The 21,387-nt window shown below is 43.1% G+C and overlaps 3 protein-coding genes across 3 annotated transcripts in view; 2 read left to right on the top strand and 1 right to left on the bottom strand.

Moving 5' to 3' along the window:
• METTL25B (methyltransferase like 25B) overlaps positions 1 to 21,387 on the top strand; it is a 492,409-nt gene that overhangs the window by 100,266 nt on the left and 370,756 nt on the right. The window lies entirely within an intron of this gene.
• LOC309329720 (vomeronasal type-2 receptor 26-like) lies at positions 2,374 to 13,691 on the bottom strand (the record flags this gene model as incomplete). The annotated part of the gene is made up of 6 exons (XM_081840733.1): positions 2,374 to 3,275; positions 4,404 to 4,530; positions 4,903 to 5,130; positions 6,120 to 6,980; positions 8,512 to 8,803; positions 13,237 to 13,691. The coding sequence occupies 6 exons, from the start codon at positions 13,689 to 13,691 to the stop codon at positions 2,374 to 2,376; spliced, it is 2,865 nt and encodes a 954-aa protein (XP_081696859.1).
• LOC309329710 (vomeronasal type-2 receptor 26-like) overlaps positions 14,862 to 21,387 on the top strand; it is a gene marked incomplete at its 5' end in the record, with an annotated part of 190,674 nt that continues 184,148 nt past the window's right edge. Inside the window, 4 exons of the mRNA XM_081840723.1 lie at positions 14,862 to 14,956; positions 18,605 to 18,896; positions 19,160 to 19,540; positions 20,958 to 21,185. Coding sequence (XP_081696849.1) covers positions 14,862 to 14,956; positions 18,605 to 18,896; positions 19,160 to 19,540; positions 20,958 to 21,185 — 996 coding nt within the window. The remainder of the gene's footprint in view (positions 14,957 to 18,604; positions 18,897 to 19,159; positions 19,541 to 20,957; positions 21,186 to 21,387) is intronic.

The following is a 21,387-nucleotide window of genomic DNA, read 5'->3' as shown; positions in this document are numbered from 1 at the left end:
TTCCAGCCCTTAACTGGGGGACTAAGCCTTTTAAAAAAAGAGTTTGACTTGCACAATCCCTTTTGCTAAGGTTGCTTCCACTGGGATGCTAGGTCATTTGAAGGAAACCCAATGGAGTATGGAATAGCTCTCCACCTGCCCCAGCACTGCTATGCACCTGGAACATCTCCCCTTTTGGGGGCTTACCCTGGCCTTGTATGAGCCAGGTGAGCTCCCAATTAGCTGGAAAGGGAGACTTAAATCACTATATCTCTGTCTGATCTGGGATGAGGGGTTTCAGCTGGCTGAGCCCAGGCTGATCCACCTTGCAGATCCTGGCTTTGAATTGCTCCTTAAGCTGCTGAGGGAAATAGGCTGGGGATGTTAGATTCATGGCTGCCACAACTGAAAAGACAAAAGGAAGGTGATGGTTAATGTGGCTTAGCTACAGGTATGATGCAGTTATTTGACAAAGGCAGGGAAAGTTGAGCTGCCATTCTTCTCCCATTCACTGGATCTAACACTGATCTATGGGCCTGGCCCTTCCAGGGAAAATATAATAAATATGTGGTATCAGAGGATTTTAGAAAACAAATCTTACACAATGTCGTCAAAGAGGTCACTAGAAGGACATTTTCTGAAGTCTATTGAGTTGAAGAATATGTAGATCTGAGACATAATACCAGCAATGATGAGGTCTCCTGGCTGGTAGTACTTGTGAAGAATAGGAAGGGGATCACTGATGCTGCATTCAATATTAGTAATCTTGCCTGTCACCTGAGGCAAAAGCACTGGTAGGCATAGTACAAATCCAACTATCTTGCATGAAATAATTCTTCTTGTACATAAATTCTCCCACCTCCACATTCTCCTTTCCTGAGTCCTGTACTGAAGCCTGCGCAGCCTGACTTAAGGAGCCACTATGGGCTGATTTGTGGCTCAGATGGTGCAGGATAAAGTCTCTGTTATCAGACTGACCAAGCGCTGGCTATCGCGTCATACCTTGGAAATATACAAGGGATATTAGTAGGATCCTCTTATTTTCGTTAATAATAATGCAGCTCATAGTCCCTTCATATGGGGAGAAGTGCCTTCTGTTCCTATGTTAATAATTACAAGGGTGATAATCACATTGTTATGGTTTTCAGGCACTTAGATGTGATGGCTGCAATCATCCAGTTTATGTCATCACCTAGTTGTGTTATGGAAATTAATGGGTCCAGGTGATACAATTTGTAGCAAGAAACTAGATGGATGTAACTATAGTAGTTAGGAGCCGATGATGTTTCTATTCTCAACTTTGCACAATCAGAGACCATTAAGCAAATAATATGCTAGATGCATTATACTTCAAAGTGAAGTTGGGCTGCCTGCTCTGTGTAGGTCTCAGAGGTCTATATGAATGGTGAGAATGAGGGTATTTTGTGGGTATTTTCCAGAGTTCAAAAGTAGCAGAAAAGTTTCAAAAGATTCCCTGTTAATAATATGATGTCTGAAATCCTCTCGAAAAAATATTGTGTGTGGAGGGAGTTTAATATCCTTGAGAACCAGCTCTAAGTTTGTATTCTCTGCTGTCCTGACTTCTGTTCATTTATAATGAGACGCCTAGAGAGCAAGGATCAACTCAGCAGACTCTCCACCTCTTCCCCTGCCAGGGGTTGCCCACCTTATAAGGTCTGCCATAGACTATTCATTGCCTGCCCAGTGATGCACTGTAGAAACTTCCAAGCTTACTTAAGAAGAGTTTGACTTCTTCAACCCTGACTTGGTGGAGCACTCTGTCACAAGAGATCAGGGCCCTGTCGGATTTGACATCTTTCCACAGGGCCTGCAAGATGGAGTTGTTCCACCAGGCCTTTGGTCAGGGCTCAGCCTGACTCCCCTTTTCTTTTTGTATAAGAACTAATACGAAAGAGGCCTCCCATCATTCTCACAGGCCCATATAAGAACAGCGTAAACAGTTGGGCCTGATGAACATTTACTGTTCCCAACCCTAACCCTGCAGAAAGCCATCTAATTAGACTTTAATGTGATTTTGACCTGTTTTTAGGAGGTAATTTAATTATTGTTTGATTTTATACTAATGTTATATATCTGATGTTATGAGCCCGACTTGGGCCAGGGAGGGCGGCATATAAATAAAAATTATTATTATTTCTCTTCAGGCCTTAAGGTCCTGAAAATTATAGACTGGTTAGCATAACATCTGTCCTGGGAAGACTTGTAGAAAGTATGATCATTCAGCCAGTCATAATTTTATTTGTACGCTGCTCTCTACAAAAAACAATCAGGCTCCAAGTGTCTTACAACAAAGAAAACAGGAAGACATCTCAAAATGAACCAAGTCCAAAAGTTTACTCATGGCTTTTCTAAAGTCATAGAATTCTAGTGGCTTCAATGATTCCTTCTTCTTAACTGCTCCTTGTTATTCAACTCAGGCCTCAGTATAATAATATAACATTTTGGGGAAAATATGCAGCCAAGTATCCCAAAGCTGGAGGCCAAGATGGAGAAGATCTTGACAGCCACCACGTATTTTCCTTTGGTGCTCAAGTACGTTGGGACAAAGGAAAGCCAAACGCTACAAAAGACCAACATGCTGAAGGTGATGAACTTGGCTTCATTAAAACTGTCAGGCAACGTCCAGGCTAGGAAGGCCATGATGAAGCTGAACATGGCCAGGAAGCCCATAAAGCCCAGAGCACAATAGAACATGAAGGGTGATCCTTCATGACATTGCAATACAATCTCTTGGGTCACTGAATGCATGTCTAAATCTGGGAACGGAGGAGATATTGCTAGCCACACAATGCAAATGGCGACTTGTGTAAAGGAGCAGGAAAGAACAATGGAAATGGACAGTCTCTTTCCTGCCCACATCCTCATTCTGCTGCCTGGTTTGGTGGCCATGAAAGCCAGAACTACAATGATGGTTTTGGCCAACACACAAGAAATGGCCACTGAAAAGATTATGCCAAATGTGGTTTGCTGAAGAAGACAGGTAAGACTTTCAGGCTGGCCAATGAATAGCAAAACACAAAGAAAAGAGAGAAGGAGGGAGAGAAGGAGAACATAGGTGAGGCTCCGGTTGTTGGCTTTGACTATGGGAGTGTCCCTGTGCATAATGAAGATTCCCAGCACCAAAGCTGTGATGAAAGACAAGGAAAGAGCAGAACCAGTCAAAGTGATTCCCAAAGGTTCTTCATACGTCAGGAAAGTTATGTATTTTGGAATACATGAATCCTGGTCGTCATTTGGAAACTGATCTTCTGGACACTGGAAACAGTTCTCTGTGTCTGGAAAAGAAAATATCAGGTCTGAAATAATCAAATCTAAATATGATAAAGAGCTGGGTGAATGTTGTCAGGTTAAAAATGGAAATATAAATATTTGAAAGATGTTCTTCTCACAGATGAGCAACCCAGCAGCACTGGGTGCTCAGTTCTGTCAATGAATATGTCTTTCCCTGCTACTTCTTGTTGGGGAGGCGTGGAGAAAACTACTTCTCCTCTTGGTCTGGGGAAGGGCAGCTTTGCTGTCTCCACTGACTGCTGAAGGATCAGCTGCAAGGACCACTGTTAACCCTTTCCCTGTCAGCAAGAACATTCTGCACCAACTATACAAAGGCAGTTGACAGCACCAATTGTCAATTTCTTTGTACTGCAGAGCTGCAAGAAAGCACACTTTGGCTCAATCAATCACATAGAAGATTTTGAGCTGCTGGGTCTGGGATGAGTACATGTAGCTTGCTGTTCTTTTGCATTTCACCTCAAGAGGCAATAGACTGAAAGTTGGGGCATAAGTCTTTAAAACGAATGAATGAGTTTGGTCTGTGTCACTTTGACATTACCTTTTGAAAATTGTGGCATTCCATTGTTGATATTTTATTGTTAGATTCCTTTAAGATGTTTTACAGGAAGCAATTCATGAATGGAATTTATGTATCATGTGTGGTCTTTTCCAGGTGCAAAGATTCAGGATGTGGCAGAGAAATTGCCAAGTCTCACCACAATCCTTTCCTTCTGATCCATGTGGGTACTCACAATACTGCCACAACAACCTTCAATGTATACCAAAGGGCTGTGCAACTTGGGGCAGGAAGCTGAAGGGACTTGAGGCACAGGTGGTCTTTTCATAACTCCTTCCTGTTGAAGGTCATGACCCAGGAAGAGAGAGGAAAATACTGGATGTATTTTCTGGATGCACACCACTGGCTGTGCAGGTGGTGTTATCAGGGAGGGTTTGGCTTCTTGGACTGGGCTATGCTGGCTACATATCAGTTTATCAGATTGCATCTTCATTCATATCAGCAGCTACCACCACCATTGTAGAACTGTGAACCACTCTATTGACACAAAAGAAATGACTCTCTCTATATCCTGTTGCCAATATCCCTGATAAACTGTGTGCATGATATTTCTTACCCTTCTGGTTTGAGATCTTCCCTTCCGGACATGGAATGCAATCATAGCAGCAAAATGGCTTCCCTTCCTTCTTGGCCTTCTGATATCCCGGGTGACAATTGTCATTGCACACAGAAAGGGGCCGTGCCTGTCCATACATGAAAGAAAAGAATGTTTTAATTTTTGCAAGTGTGTACCTCACTGGTTATTTTGAATCAAGGAGGATTTTGTATCATTTTGCAATCTGGAGCAAGCCTCCCTTTTCTGCACCTACTAGATTATACTTGAATCAGATAAATGATCACTTGTCTGTGAACTTTTGCAGAACACATTTCATCCAAACTTACATTTGCAAAGGGTGTTCTAATAGACTTCTTGACCCTTTCTTTCTTTCTTTCTTTTTCTACCTGCTTGACATGCTTGCTTAAAACATTTGACCAAAAAAATTCAATCCAAGGTTCCCAGAGCGACCTGTGAACCACAGAATGCTTGACTATAGCACAACCTGAATGGCCTTTACCTGATTAAAGCTATTGGGCCACACAATAGCATTCTCCGAAATGGTGAATGTTTCTTCCCGTGGTGCCATGGGGTCTATCTTTCCAACTCTGGCTCTCAGAAAGGACTGGTTTGGGAATGTCACCCAGTTGGTGATATCAAATCCTGTTTCTAACTCTCCATTTTTATTGAAGGAAATTGTTTCACCAGAACTGCTGTTAAATGAGGTGCTTCTTACAAAATGGTTGAGCTAAATTTTGGAAGGAAATATAAGAACAAGAAGATAGGGGTGTTAAAGGATATGGGTAATGAATCTCTATTTTGGTGGAACCTCAGATATACCAGAGGATGATTGACAAAGCCTAGCATCATGTTCTCACACTGACCAACCAGGTATCCATGGAAAGCTTGGGAGCCGGAACAGAGTGCAGAAATATTGTCCTCAGTGTGGTTCTCAACAGTTAGTAGTCAGAGGCATATGGACTCCAACTGTGGAGGTAGAACATAGCCTTTATATCTAGCAGCATCTGGGAGCTCTTGAGTTCAACTTGCTCCTTAGGATTCAACTCATATGTACACATCCATCTCTAGGTCCTATTTAAAAGAATGGGTGTGCTATAAACAATCTCTACATAGGGAAAGACAAACTCGGTGATAGAGCATGTGCTTTGCATGCAGCACATCCCAGGTCCAGTCTCTGACATCTCCAGGTAGGTCTGGCAATGTCCCAAGGAGCTGCCAGCCAGTGTAAACAAGACTGAGCTAGACAGACCAATGGTCTGATTCAATATAATTGGCCTTCCTCTGTTTATTCATGTTTCCTAGATAAACTTAACAAAATGGAGTCTATGACAGGACTAAGAGCAAAACTGTGTGATGACACTTGGAGTTGACAGAAAAGTTGGAGGACAAGAAGCCAGGATTAGCCTAAATCCTTTCTTCCTGTGTGACACTTCTAATGAAAGTTATTACATAGACACACACCCATGCACACACACTAGCTTCCATCGATACGAAGAAATGATCAAATTCCCTCTGAACCACTGCTAAAATCCTAGCACCTATTATTTACAGTTTTTAAAAGGAATACAATGCCAAGTGATGCATTCAATTTCTTAAGGGATTTGGCTTTTAGATGCAAAATAGCCTTGGTAGACAGCTTTATACGCTGTCTGGATTCCACTTTTTGTTCTCCCAGATATGGTGGTGTTTCCTGCATAAGTTTCCTCAAGACAATACCTTCCACAGCTGTTGACTCAGAAGCTTCATTCTTCCTTCATCCACCAATGCTCTGTGCTTGAACCTCGATGAATGCATGGCATGCAATGCATGTGCCACAGCAAAGACAGCAGTGTAAACACTGTAGCTGTGGCCTGTCATGCTCACTTCAAAAACAGAGGCAGGCAGAGTCTCCAGCTTCTCCTTCCCACTGCAGATCTCACCATCCCGCCTGTTGACCACAGGTCTCGGGGAAAAACATTCAAATGCTTCTTCCCAAAATACCTTGATAAAGCCATATTCTTTGTCCGAAGTAGGGTTTCTCATCTGGAGAAATTTCTGGAAAGCTGACACTTCCTTTGAGTGAACAGCAAAGACTATTGAACCATGGAATAAGCCTATGTCCCAAGTCCTTTGGAAGGGAACTGATGCGAAATCCATCTGAGTTGTCATAATCCAGACTTTATCTTTTCCTTTTACTGATGTGTCCTCAAGTTGTGAATACTCGTGAAACATTCTCAAAATTATAATGGTATCAATTTCCCCCTGAATGATCACTGCATCAGCAGTGCTTCTCTTGACAATATTGCTTGTTTCCATCCCTTCTGACACTATGACAGCAATGTCATTGGAGTTAGTCATTACTGGGAATCTTTCAATGAAATCAAAGCAAATACCTCTCTTGACAAATTGGGGAAGTATGTTGCTTACAAATGTCTCTCCAATGGCATCGCTCACAGACAGCACCCCAACCCACGTCCACCTGAAATGCAGCAGTAGTTGGAGAATCCCTTTATACTGATGAGCCACATCTGGGAACATCTGGTGGTAGAAAACGGTCTGGGTTGTCTGCTTGGTCACTGGAGCAGAGCCATATATGAGCTGAAGAAATGAGAGGAGGACAAAAGAGCAGGGAATTTCCAAAATTAAAGGGGGAGGGGATAATTCTGTGTCGTTTCATTCTGTTGAAGTTGTATGCCAATCATTAAAGAAGATTTTAACCTTGATTAAGAAGTCTGCATTTATTGAATGCTGCTAAGAATTTCAAGTGTATGTGTTTGTGAGGTACAAAGAGGCTGAGCATTCATACACACCAGGATCAGAACACCTCAGACCCTGCTTTGGACAGTGTGACCTGCCAATGCTCTCAAGCTAGCCCTGGAACAACCGCCCCACTAGCTCTGCTACACACCTTCAACAGAGGTCTGGAAGGAAGATTCAGAGGGGTGCCTGTAAAAAGACTTATCCTACTGTAGAAAGGTAGCATTTACATTCATTGCACTACCACTTTTGCCTCTCACCTCAACCATCAATTGCAGAGCTCTCAAAAGGTTGCTCAGGAGGGAATGTGGTCCTTGGGCTGGAAAATGTTCCCCATTTCTGCTATGCTTCCCCAGCTATGCTTGGAGAGAGTAGGGTCAAAAGCAACGCTTAATATTAGATTACAAAATAGAACCATATTAATTTAGTTTGACTTGATTTCATTTCCAAGCAAGGAGGAACATGGCCAAGGACTCAGGATATTTGAATACTTTAATTGCTTCTACTTGGTAAAATGAGGGTCATTTTTTTTGCAAGCTTGTCTTGTTTAACTATCATTTTTATGCCATAAATGGTTCTAGTTGCTACTTTTAAAGCCTTCTCATACCTGTGGTTTATTTGTTTTGGGTTTATTTTATGTCTGGATTTGTCTGACAGTGATCTATAAGTGTATATACGTTATTTATAATGTCATCAGATCTTGTCTGAAAACATTGCAGTTTGCAGAATCACTTATTTTTTTAAAAAAAAAAATAAAACTATTCTTAAAAATTTATTCTCTCATTCTTGCCTTTACTCTCCCATTCTGAAAAAGTGTTGAAGGATACCTTCCTCAAAAACATCAGACCTTCATTTCCCATGTGAACTTCACCTCCATAATATGAAGGTGTACAAGATAAGCAAAGAGAACTTTGTACTTCTGTGTACATTCACAAACATTGCTGCTTATTTACAGTTTTTCCCTGGAGAAAACCTACAGTTCCTTCCATATCCCTCCTCTGAGTTTGAAATATACAAGGCAAAGAGGAAATGTAAGTCCTTAAGACAGGTTTCTTGGGACTGACATACATAGCTAACTTATAAGTTAAGTAGTGGAGCTTTCCCAGGAGGAATGGACCTCTTCAGACTCGATGTCTGTGAGAACATCAGGCTGATCCTTTCCCTTTTTACATTGAAATATTTAACTCCAACTCCTACAGATGGCTCAACACATTAAAATACTCTGTATTCTGAAGACAAGGATATATTCAGTACTTAATTTTTCTGAATGTACAAACTGACCTTGAAAACCACCTAAAACTACTTCAAATCACCAAACACAAGTGAAGTGAAAATTACTTGTTATCCTCCCATGCTCTGGTGCACGCCATACCTGTGGGATTTTGTAGATGCACAGGATGTCTGCCATGTGGAGACAAACTTCAGAGGTAGGTCCCCCAATGACAGCTACTGGATTGTTGACATTATCACATTTGTAGTTAGGGATGAATCTGCCCTGGGTGGAGAAGAGCTCCATTGAGGCCTGATAGGTCCATCTTGGATTGAAATAACTATTGTAGATATGGAAGCCCAAGGTGAGATTAGGCAAAATCTTGGGATTTTCATTGATCTCCTCTACAGCAAATATCAGTGCCAGGACATGCTGGTAGATCTGTAGCATGACCCTGAAATGAGAGGATTGGAGGATTTACAAATTATTTCCATCCCAAGGATGAAGAAACGTTGTCATGCAGAGTTGGCCTTTTGTCATATGGGCTCAGTCACCCAATACTATTTTGAGAGAAGCTGGTAATTACTAGGATGTTTGCAAATTTCTCATTGGAATTTTTCCCGCATATTTGGGACATTTGAATTTCTTAGTGTTGGTTTTCAGAATGGCACTGCTGCATCCAGGATTTGACATTGTCTCATTTCTAAAAACATATACATTCAGACGTATTGCACCTTATAAAATGAGAGTGAACAAAATCCCTGAACAATCAAAAATAGTTAAAAACGGGCCATTTTTATCCATAACTCACCTTCCATTTAAGAACTGTGGTCTAGTTTTGATGGCTACAGTAATGAACTTTGCTCTATCTTATTTATTTGTAAACCACTTAGAGGGTCTATTCTCTATATATAATTCTTCTGTCATCTTAGGATGGAGGGTGCCATAAAAATCAAAATACAAAATTTAGTTGAGTTTCCCAAGAATAGAGGAAGTTCTGGTGAGATTAATTGGGAATTCATGTCTTTATTTTTACTGGGGGAGGAGTTAAACATCATGAGATAACATGGGCTAATGTTTCATCTGAGCTGCTACTCTTTGGAAAAGAATTTGAGTTTTATGACTCAAGAATTTAGCTAGTTTACTAGTAAGGGTAGCATCCACCCTTTTTATACAATTGTGCTTTGAAATATCAATGATCATTTTGGACTGTGGCAATTTATAATCTGTAGAAGCTGGTTGTTGGATAGTGAACTATTTTTAAGGCAAATTTAATGTGTTGAATGCAAATTATTTCAATATTTCGTGTCTAAGACATTCAGAGGCAAGTGGAAGGTAAGATCACCACTGGATGTCCCTGCAACACCATTAGTTGAATCACTCCTTTGATGGTAATCCCAGTTTTTAGGGGCTCTAACCTAAGATCCATCTTTTCCAGTGCTCTCTCACATAGTGGCCAACCAGATACTCATGGAAAACCCACAAACCTCCATGGGATTCATAGGACAGGCTTTTCAATATATCGGGCAACCCAAATCCCATTTGCAAACTAGAAACACATACCAAACACACAGGGCAACCTATTCTATTGGCAATAATACAAGACGTCTTTCAAGATTAATTTCAGTGGAGCAAGGGGGGAACCCTGTGGGCACCAGGGAAGATCTCTGGGGGTGCATGCATACCCCACAAGTGCCACGTTGGTGATCCGTATAATGGAAAGTTTGAAAATCTTACAAAGTTCCATCAAAGAGGTCCATTGAGGGACATTCTATGAACGTTATTGGTTTGGAAAACATGTACATCATAGACACGATGCCAGCAATGGTGAGATCTCCTGGATGGTGGAACTTATGAAGAATAGGAAGAGGGTCACTGGTGCCACATTTGACATCTGGAATCTTGCACACTACCTGAGGCAAAAACACTAGTACTAATACTACAGATGCCACTAACTTGCAAGAAAAAAATTCTTCTCCACACCCATTCATACTCATTATCTTCAAGCATGGCTTGAATGGACACACAGTTGGTCGATACACAGCTCAAACTGCACAAGATCAATGATCAAACTGACAAGAGCCCTGACTGTCTCTAGCCCCAGCATGGAATGATACAAGGTTTATTAACAGCATACTTCCTTCTTCTGTGCATGGTTTTGCTGCTGATTAGTACTGGAGCTCCTTTGGGACTTTGTGGAAAAGTAGAAGTCATCATGTTTAATTTGATAATTAGGAAGAACAATAATTGCCTATTTAGAATCACAGATTCTGTGAGACGATGAGGACAACATGTTTATCTGATCTCAGCAGGTCTTCTGTGGTCTTCATCACCTTCATATTTAGAAGGTTTTTAAAGACAGAAATACTTTTGGAAATCCAGATGAAAACTTCAGTGGCCATTGAGTAACCAGTATGGTTAGATAAGAGTTGAATATATTAGCAAGAAACGCACAGGGTTGCATCCAAAGTTAGTAATGCTTAGAGCAGACCCATTTAAATTAATGGAATAACTAATTTAGGTCCATGAATTCAATGGGTCTACTCTGAGTATGACTGATGTTGGATACAACCCATAGTATCAGGCACCAGAAACATGTAGTCAATTCACTAGATTTGCAGTCTGGAGAATGATCAAGATGTGCATCTACCGAGCATACCGATAGATCCACCATCCTGCTGAATCATGCAACAAGAGCATTAATTGTTGGCTTTGACGATGGGAGTGTCCCAGTGCTTAATGAAGATGCAAAGCACCAAAGCTGTGATGAAGGAAAACGAAAGAGCCAAAGTGGCCAGACTGATCACCAAAGGCTCTGTATAAGACAAGAAACTGATGCATTTTGGAATGCATGAATCCTGTTCTAGGTTTGGGTAATGATCTTGTGGACATGGAAAGCAGTCGTCCATATCTGAAAAAGAAAAGTTTGGTTTCTGTACATGGCAGAGTTATGTGCATTGCACTAAAATTATCAAGCCTAGCATTACAACAATATGAATGAGACTTTACAGGTTCAAATCTGGCAAAGAATTAAGTGGTCTCCTCATGCAATTTGTAAGATACCAAACTATGGGATGTTGCATGGACCCCCTGGGTCTTTATGCCCACCTCCATTTTAGAAGCTGAGTCCTATGACCGAGGGTGGCTTCTCTTCAAAGATATTATCAGTTAGAAGTATGCAGAATATTCCTGTTTTTCTTTCTGTTTTAGCTTATACACTTTCAGCCGTCATTCTCTTCCTTTCCATTTCTGTTATCATCTCTCTCTTTCTTAGGTGGAAAAAAAAACACCTCCTGAAAGTACAGGATACCCTTCTACTTCCTCTCTTATCCTGCTTTCAATCCACTCCTCGCAACATGTCAGTTTGCATTCCAACAGCACTTAGCATATTCTGTCCTTATTGGTCTTGTCTGGGAGTTTGCCTGTGCAGGTATTTTTTAAGGGATTTTGAAGTTCTGAAAAATGTAGCATTCCCAAAGCAGACCTTTCTATCTCCATTTTCTGTGTGGTTCATGTCCCGCCCCCATAATGATTGGCACATGTGGTGCTGTGATTCCTATTTTTATCTACATAATGACAAGTGATTCCTATTAATGTTGATGTAAGATGCTGCCCTCATATCATTAACCAGGCAGAGGGCCTTCTCAATAGTGGAGCCCGCCCTGTGGAATGCCCCCCCCCCATCAGATGTCAAGGAAATAAACAACTATCTGACTTTTAGAAGACATCTGACGGCAACCCTGTTTAGGGAAGATTTTAATGTTTGATGTTTTATAGTGTTTTTAATATTCTGTTGGAAGCTGCCCTGAGTGGCTGGGGAGACCCAGCCAGATGGGTGGGGTAGAAATAAATTATTAGTATTAGTATTAGTATTAGTATTAGTATTAGTATTAGTAGTATTAGTAGTATTAGTAGTATTAGTATTAGTAGTATTAGTAGTATTAGTAGTATTAGTAGTATTAGTATAAGTATTAGTAGTATAAGTAGTATTAGTATTAGTGGTATTAGTAGTATTAGTGGTATTAGTGGTAGTATTAGTAGTATTAGTATTAGTAGTATTAGTATTAGTATTAGTATTAGTATTAGTAGTATTTTAGTATTAGTATTAGTATTAGTATTAACCACAGGTGGTTAGACTGGATGGCCCTTGGGAGTTGAGTTTGGGAGCAGGAAAGAAGATGCTCAGCAATGTGCCCTAATACAGTATTGTCCTCCCTAAGTGGGGCTGGCTGTCCTAGGTATTTGGGAGAGAGCTCTTACTCCCTTGCTATTCAAGACACTATTTTATCTGGACCTGACTGTCAGATTGCATTTCTTGGTAGGGAAAGTATTGATCTGATGTGTAGAGATCTTTCCTATTCTAATTAGTTCAAGAGTTTTCTGGGAGCTTCTCCATGTGAAAGAAACAAGCAGAAGGTTCCTGATGTTTGGGTTATTGCGTGGACAGGCGGAGTCCCCAGATCCCGAGTGGTCCCCCCCGTAATGTGGAATAACGACTCTAGACAACGTGCTATGGGATTAAATTGGCCACAACTTTATTAAATTTCAAATGTGGGTAGACCTTGGCTCAGGCATTGGGCGTTCTCCCTCCCTAGTCCCCAGCCGGGGACCTAGGGAGCATCAGGGTTATCCAGTGTGGGGGGGGGGATGGGCCGGCTCTGGAGAACATATGTTCAAGCAGAGATAGCCACCCCCGTTACGCCGCCGCAGGGGAGAGCAATGACGACCTTTCGGCGTACGGCCAAAGCCTCCCTTCAAAAACCCCTTTAACGGGGAACCCTGGGATCGCCGCCGCAAAGAGGAAGATGGACTAAAGGATTCCGCCCAAGGCCTGATACCGCCACCCGAGACCGCAAAGATTGCAGTCTCGCCGCCAAGGCTACCTACATCTGAAAATCCCCTTTGCCATCCTCCAACCAGTCAATCAGGCCATGCCTGATGTCGCTCAGCCAATGCTCGTTACCACGGTCCGATAGGTGCACGCCATCGGGCCGAAATAGCTCCTTCATGTAGACTTTAATGTTGGGGTGTTTTGCGACCCGACCTCCAATGCGAGTGATTGCAGAGCGCACTGCCCTATTGATTTTTTCAATGGTGTAATTAAGTCTAGTGGGTTTGATGTTGCCACGCCAATAAAAGCGTGGCAGAAGTTCGGACCAGAAAATCGTGATGTTGGGGTGAGCGGCATGTATGCTTTCCAGGTCCGCGATCGCTGTTTTAATCAGAATTATGCTTTTTTGCACGATCAAGTCATTTTCGCCAAGGTGGAGCACAACCGCGTTTGGCGGATGGCGGAATGCAAGTTCGTGACGCAACCGAGGGAGCAGGGCATCCCATCGCATTCCACGTTGGCCGAACCAGGAAATGGAGATCTTTGGCTGCAGACCCAGATGTTCTCCGCCTGGACCAGTAGTGGCATGGATGGCCGCCCAATGCACTATGCTGTGGCCGAAGATCCACACATGTTTGGGGGTTGAGCCTGAAAGAAAGGATTATATGGTATCTGTCAGTGTCTGCTGGTTGTTTCGAATATAGCCTTTGAAGGCAGCTGAACGCCACCGCCCCATTGTTTTTATGTGTTCTGCCGGGAGGCCGCTCGCAGCTGCCGCGGTTGCTGCACCAATACAAAATGAATGCCCGGAGAATTGTGCCGGGTCGCCTCCACAAGCATGGATGGCCTTACGCAATATTGAGACAAATTGGCAACGGGTCATGGGGCGGCCTGATGCATGAATGAGGAGGGGGCCTGGTCCCGGAGGACGTACCTTCAGGAATTTGCGTGTGTCCGCGACAGGGCATGGTCCAGTGTGTGGGGAGGAGGCTAGACTTAGCGTGGAACCCCTACCTAGTTGATCGGTTTTGGAGGCTTGGATTTTGACTTGTATCATGCGTCTGTCAAGGTTGATATCAGCCAGAGACAAGCCCCTGCGATGAGGTGACAATGTGCCCCCTATGCACTCCCCGATACGGAGTGCACCAAAGAAGGCCAGGGAGAAGGCTGCCCTGAAGAGCCTGACCTCATAGTTGGACCAGCAAATACTGGGGAGTGCATCCCAGATCAGCTGGAGGATTTCTATGGTTACTGGCCTCCTCTTATCTGGAATAGGCGGGTGGGAGCGACGCCACCCTGCAATAAGCTTCCTTACGTGGAAAGTGTTACAGGGGTCTGGGAGCCAAAAACAGTTGCTTAAGTAGGAGATAGCGGCCTTGTGCAGGCTGATGGTTTTAAGGGCCATGCCCCTACGCTTTAGGTGAACCAAATATTTTAGAACATCAGACTCCTTAGCTGTACGCCTGCGACGTAAGCCAAACTTATCTCTGAACCCCTCGAATTGGGACCATGCTCTGGTGTAGGACCGCAGCGTTGATGGTGCAAGGGCGCTCAGAACTCCTGCTGTCACTTCTCCCGTCCAATTTCCCAGAGGTCCTCCGGAAAGGCTTCTGGGAGTTGATCGGCCTCGGGTGCTAGGTCACGAAAGCGCTCCATCTGAAAGCGAGACAGGGCATCTGCGATGTCGTTATTGAGGCCCGGGATGAACCGCGCAGAAAAGGAGATGTTACTTTTCAGACATTCCAGCACGAAGAGACGGAGCACGCGAATTACCCTGTAAGTCTGAGGCAACTGGAATTCTATGGACTGCGCCAATCTTGAATGTATTGGATTTGTGACCATTATGCTCATTTGGCTTCAGTAGCAGTAAAACTCTGCTGGATGAAATATTAATTGCTTCTGGTCTATTTTTGGGAAATCCTGAAATGTGTTTAAGTTTTTACTCTGCTAACTATTCAAATATTCCATATCTGGGTAAGGTAATTGAGAGAGCGGTTGCTGAACAGCTTGGTAGGTTTCTGGAGGAAACATCGGTTTTAGATCCATTTCAGTCCGGTTTCCATCCTGGTTTTGGGACCGAGGCGGCTCTGGTTGCCCTAACAGATGATCTCCGTAGACAACTGGATTGAGGCGGGTCAGGACTGCTGATCCTTATAGATTTGTCAGCAGCCTTTGACATGGTCGATCATGATCTTCTGGACCACCGCCTCGCAGACGTGGGGATACAGGGCATAGCCCGTAACTGGTTGTGCTCTTTTATCTCTGGTCGGGGACAGAGGGTGGCACTAGGGAGGGAAATGTCGTCACGCCACTCCTTGGTGTGTGGAGTGCCGCAGGGCGCAATCCTCTCCCCAATGCTTTTTAACATCTTTATGCACCCCCTTGCCCAGACTGTTCGGAGCTTTGGGCTGGGCTGTCACCAATATGCTGATGACACTCAGCTCTATCTGCTGATGGATGGCCACACCGACTAGGCCCCAAACACACTGACCAGATGCTTGGAAGCTGTGGCTGGATGGTTTCGTGGGAGCCGATTGAAACTAAATCCTTCGAAGACATAGGTCCTAAGGCTGGGTCAGGATGGCATGGGGATGAGGGACCAACTCCCTTCTCTTGTGGGGGCCCAATTAGTGCCATTGCCTTCCGTTAAGAGTTTGGGTGTAATCCCTGACGCCTCCCTTTCCATGGAGGCGCAAGTTAGAGCGACAGCCAAGGCGACATTTTTCCACCTTCGCCGCATCAAGCAGTTGGTTCCTTACCTTTCCCACCCCAACCTGGCCACAGTGATCCATGCAACGGTCATCTCCAGGCTTGACTACTGTAATTCACTTTATGTGGGGCTGCCCTTGAAGCTGACCCAGAAACTCCAGCGGGTGCAGAATGCTGCAGCGAGGCTCCTCACGGGGTCTCTGCCACGGGAGCATATTCACCCAGTGCTTTTCAAACTGCACTGGCTCCCGGTGGAGTACAGGGTCAGATTTAAGGTGCTGCTTTTGACCTTTAAAGCCCTTCACGGCCTAGGACCCTCGTACCTACGGGACCGCCTCTCCCGGTATGCCCCATGGAGAGCCTCAAGGTCCATAAATAACAACACCCTAGTGGTCCCGGGCCCTAAGGAAGTTAGATTGGCCTCAACCAGAGCCAGGGCCTTTTCAACTCTGGCTCCGGCCTGGTGGAACGCTCTGCCTCATGAGACCAGGGCCCTGCAGGATCTGATCTCTTTCCGCAGGGCCTGTAAGACAGAGTTGTTCCGCCTGGCCTTTGGCTTGGAGCCAATTTGATTCCCTCCCTCTCTTTCTTTTTTCCTTTCCGTCTCCTCCTGCGATGAGGCTACATTTTAATATTTTAATATTTCAATATTTTAATGTTGTATTTTAATTTTGTTTTTAAGTTGTTGTCATTCAACTTGTTTTTATTCTTGCTTGTAAGCTGCTCTGAGCCCGGCCTTGGCTGGGGAGGGCGGGGTATAAATAAAATATTATTATTATTATTATTATTATTATTATTATTATTATTATTATTACAACTATACATTGGAGTTCTACTCTGGATAAATACTGAGTAGAATTCCATGACATTCCCTTGCACATTGAAAACATTTTTTTTGTACAGTGGATCACATCTTCCTCTGGAACATCATTGAACACCGGTGCTTCCACTCCATAGGCCAGTTAACCCATTGCTATTTCTACACCCATCCAGACCTTCCTGAGCCCAAAAGTTTTGCCTGATCCACAATGGAACAGAGAAGATTCTTGTCAAGAGGGAGAAAACATGTTTTGTTCACTGCAGATGGTGCCATGAAGAGTGCAATGCTCCAGGGACTGTGAAACACACAATTATCTCAATTCACTGTGATTCAATCTTCCTTTGGCAATATCCACATGGCATTTTGAAGTCCATAGACCATAAAGAAAATTCAGAATCCTTATAAAATGCAACCCCAGTGCCAATGAGAACAGTTCTACCTAGAGACCAGAGTTGGGGCAGCAATGGGTGCTAAAATAGTCTGACGGTGGGTGATGGTAATGAGCCTAGATAGAACATGGTGATTTAGAGTTAGGAGAAGAAGTTTTTCATCACAAAATGTTAGTGTTGTTCTTGTTGCTGCTACTCATAGTGTTCCCTCTGTTTTGGGTACCTGCTGCCTTGTATTGTGTGACTGACCCCATTCACATCCAACACCAGTATTATCAGCCAGGCCACTTCATCATCGGTTGTATCACTTCGCAGCTGCAAGCACCATCCTTCATGCCACTAAGCTTCAAGGAGAATCCATGGGAAATGCTTGTTGAGGAATATGTGTAAGAACATGATTTCTCTATATCTCTGAAGTGAGGGGGGAGCCCTAAGTTATAATAATCATCACAACCAGGTGACAGGGGCAACAGGGATGTTCAGAAAGCCGTCTACACAGAGGTGGAGGGTGCCGAATAGGACTTGTGGGGCAGAAGGAAGTGGGGCGTGGGAGTAGATAGAGTCAGAGTAAATGACAAGCAGAACCATTCCCTGGACTGGCTATAAGAAGAAAGGTGGGAGAACATGGATTCAATCACCTTTTAAAGGCAACCCTATGTAATCCAAACCTTCTGAAACACAGGCATCCTTGGAAATTCATATCCCCCTCCCCCATTATGAGAATGGAAATGCTATTGTGCTTAGTATCCACTGATGACGTTCTCCGCCATAGTTTATGTATGTGCTGTGTGAAGAAACATCTTCTTTTGAATTTCCAACATCTTCAAAAATTCAGATTCATAAAGTGTCCCCAAATTCTTGTCTGTTGAGATAGAGGATATTCCCCCACCTGCTGTCTCCATGCCAGATTCAAGACCTTCCAAGACCTTCAATGCCAACCTTTCCATGATAATAATGTATTCCATTTATCCTGTGTTCTACTTTTGAATTCTTACCTCACAGTTTCAAATAGAAGCATATTCTTAAAAGTGGTAATTGAAACGTTTAGGGGCATGGCTTCTTAGGAAAGCATATATATGTGTTAGAAACATTACTGAGTTTCATAAAAGAAGCAACACAGATATTCAAAAAGAGAGTTAACAAAATACTAAATTGAGAATATTGCACCTCACATAAATGTTTTGGATTTCATGCTGAATATGCTATTGTTAGTTCCATTTAAAACTTGACCTCCTTCACTCCTAAATAACTTGTGGAAAATATAAAGCTATGTTTTTATGCATTTTTGCTTCCCATTCTGTTTTCGGTGGAACTTGATATTTGTTTCCAATGGCAACCTTGACATAGTTTTGCTGCAACAATTTCAGTTCTATTTGCTTTTGACTACCTTTATGGTACTTTTCTCCTCCTAGACTAAGTATACCTGTCTGGTGTGGATTATGCTGCACCAGATACTTCAGCAACAGCAGGTGAGTCCATCACATTCATCATCTTTCTCTGTTTCAGCACAATACCCAAATACTACCAGCATGTCCTTTCCTTAGTCTTTGCTGTGAAGGAGGTCAATCAGAACCCCAAGATTTTACCCAATATCACTTTGGGGTTCCAGATCTATGACAGCTACCTCAATGCAAGGATGACTTATCAGAATACTTTGAATCTTCTCTTTCGCCAGAAGAGGACTGTCCCCAACTACAAGTGTGGTGTTGAGAAGAACCTGATTGCTGTCATTGGGGGCCTTGGCCCTGAGACTTCTTTCCACATGGCCTCCATCTTGGGCCTTTATAAGATTCTCCAGGTAAGAAGAATGTGGACGGAATTAAGATTACACAACTATGGCCTGATTCAGACTTAATGTATAATCTCAGGGCAAAATCATTGCAGGAGATCTTGGAGTCCTTACCATACCCCAGTTGCAAAGGTGGTTCTGACCTGTCAAATGAACTACAGGAATAGCCCAGGTCTCAATCTCTCCCGTTGCTGCAGCCTGATATACTTAATAATATGTTTGATTATTCAAAGATACCTGGTGATTTAAAAGAATCCTCTTCTCTTCTCTAGGTCACCTATTCTTCGTTTAATCCGGTGGTGAGTGACAAAGACCACATTTCTTCCTTATACCAAATGGCCCCCAGTGAAGCACATCAATACACTGGGATTGTCCAGCTTCTTCTGTTTTTCCAATGGAAGTGGGTTGGAATCCTGGTCACAGATGATGATCAAGGTGAAACGTTTGTGAAAAAGTTGACACACCAGCTGTCCCTAAATGACATGTGTATAGCTGTCGCTGAAAGAATGCCAAACCCCAATGACTTTCTTGATCCTTCTCTGATGTTTAATGACTTTCAGAATAAGGCCAGGTCCCTAAGCGAAACAAATGTAGTTGTATTTGTTGTAACTGCAGACACAAACACCAGGACATGCCTGCAGTGGTTGCTAATGGTAGGTGGGATGCTCAATTTGAGGCCTATAAACAAGGTCTGGGTTTTCACTGCTGATTGGGATTTCTCTACGGAAACATTTCACAGAGATCTAGATATTCAAAGCTTCCATGGCGCCTTATCCTTTGCCATTCATTCTAATGAGGCTGAGGGGTTCCACAATTTTCTCCTGAACCTCAATCCTCACTCTGATGCTGATGACTTTCTCAGGCTCTTCTGGGAACAAGCATTTGGCTGTAAGTTTCTAGATGTGGATTTGGACCAAAGCTGCACAGGTGAAGAGAAACTGGAGAGTCTTCCTGGGATTTTTTTTGAAATGCAAATGACCAGCCAAAGCTACAGCATCTACAATGCTGTCTATGCTGTGGCACATGCTTTGCATGCCATGTGTGTATCCAGAACAAAAAATGGACAGGGGATGCTTGGAAACTATATGGGACCTCATACACCACAACATTTTCAGGTAAGGTCTAGCATGGAAAACAGATCATTTCTCAATTGAATAGGCTATCATTCCATGGCTGGAGTCCCCCCCCCCCCCATTATAGGCAGCAGCCAGGAAATGCCAGACTAATTCTCTGTCTTCTGCTAGTGCTTTTAAATAGTCAACTAGCATAAAGGTTCCTCTGGCAATTGTTTAAATCCATCTGTGTCGAGAAACAATGGAGTGTGTCTCCAGGGTTAAGTCAAACTTTGGCATTAGCAGCATTGCCGTGACCTCCACAGGGTGCAAGCCTGGGTAGTGTGTCTGGAGGTCCTGGGCTGCTCCATCAACAAGACCCACCCTTGACCTCACTGATACTGATTTCCAAAGGAAAGCAGAGCAATATGACACCAACTTGGCTGCACAAAATTCTGGAAGGAGACATTCAAGGTGCCACCCAACCATTTTATTGACTCTACCCTGGATTTGTGTAGGGTTTACTCCTTGGCCTTTTCTTCTCCCAAATATATGCATCCTGTTATGGTCTTTTTATCTTCTATGATCTCCTTCAGCCTGTTGCAGCACTTTCTCGGTCTCTCATACATGAAGTTATGAGATAAATGGAAGTGTATGTCTGTCTGTGGGAATGTGAGAGTGTCAGTTTAAACCTCATAAACTTCTTTTTTATAGTAATTTTTGAAGCTGGTGGTTGTGCTGTCTTCTTTGGTAGATTCATCAAGACAGTAGCTTTGTGAAGGTGTCTCTGCTGTTCCCTTTCCAAAGTCCCAGGAAGGAAAGAAAATGGGGTTATGGTGGCAACAACTTGCCATTACTGGTGTTCTCCTTGAGAAACAAGTAAAAACCACACGGCTAAGGAATTTCCCTTCACTAGCCAGAGAAGTTTCAAGAAATACTGTGAGTTTATCCCAGCATGAGAAAACAGAATCTTTGTTGTGTGTTCTCTGTTTCCACCTAATCTCCTGTTCCTCTGTAGCTTCAACCTTTCCTGAAGAATATCTTGTTTAACAACAGTGCTGGGGACACTGTGTTTTTTAATGAGAACCATGAGCTAGAAGGTGGATTTGATATCATCAACTGGGTGACTTTCCCCAATAAGTCCTTCTTAAGAGTGAAAGTTGGGGAAATGGATCCCCAAGCTCCGATGGGCAAAGATTTCTGCATTAACGAGAAGATCATTACATGGCACCAAAGTTTTAACCAGGTAGCACCCAATTACAACTTCTGTTGTCCATTGGGAGATATTTGTCAGATTTGTTTTATAATCATTTACAACCTGTTAGATGAGTTTGTGAACGTGTCACTGTAGTGATTCTGGTTCCCAGGATTCAACACCCTGCAGTTTCTCATCTTGACAAAAATATTCTAAAAGAGGAAACATATATCAAGGGATCCATGGGCTTGTG

This window comes from Podarcis erhardii (genome assembly GCF_964252035.2).
Source record: "Podarcis erhardii genome assembly, chromosome: 15".
NCBI lineage: Eukaryota > Metazoa > Chordata > Lepidosauria > Squamata > Lacertidae > Podarcis > Podarcis erhardii.
This window is presented reverse-complemented; position numbering and strand designations above follow the sequence as displayed.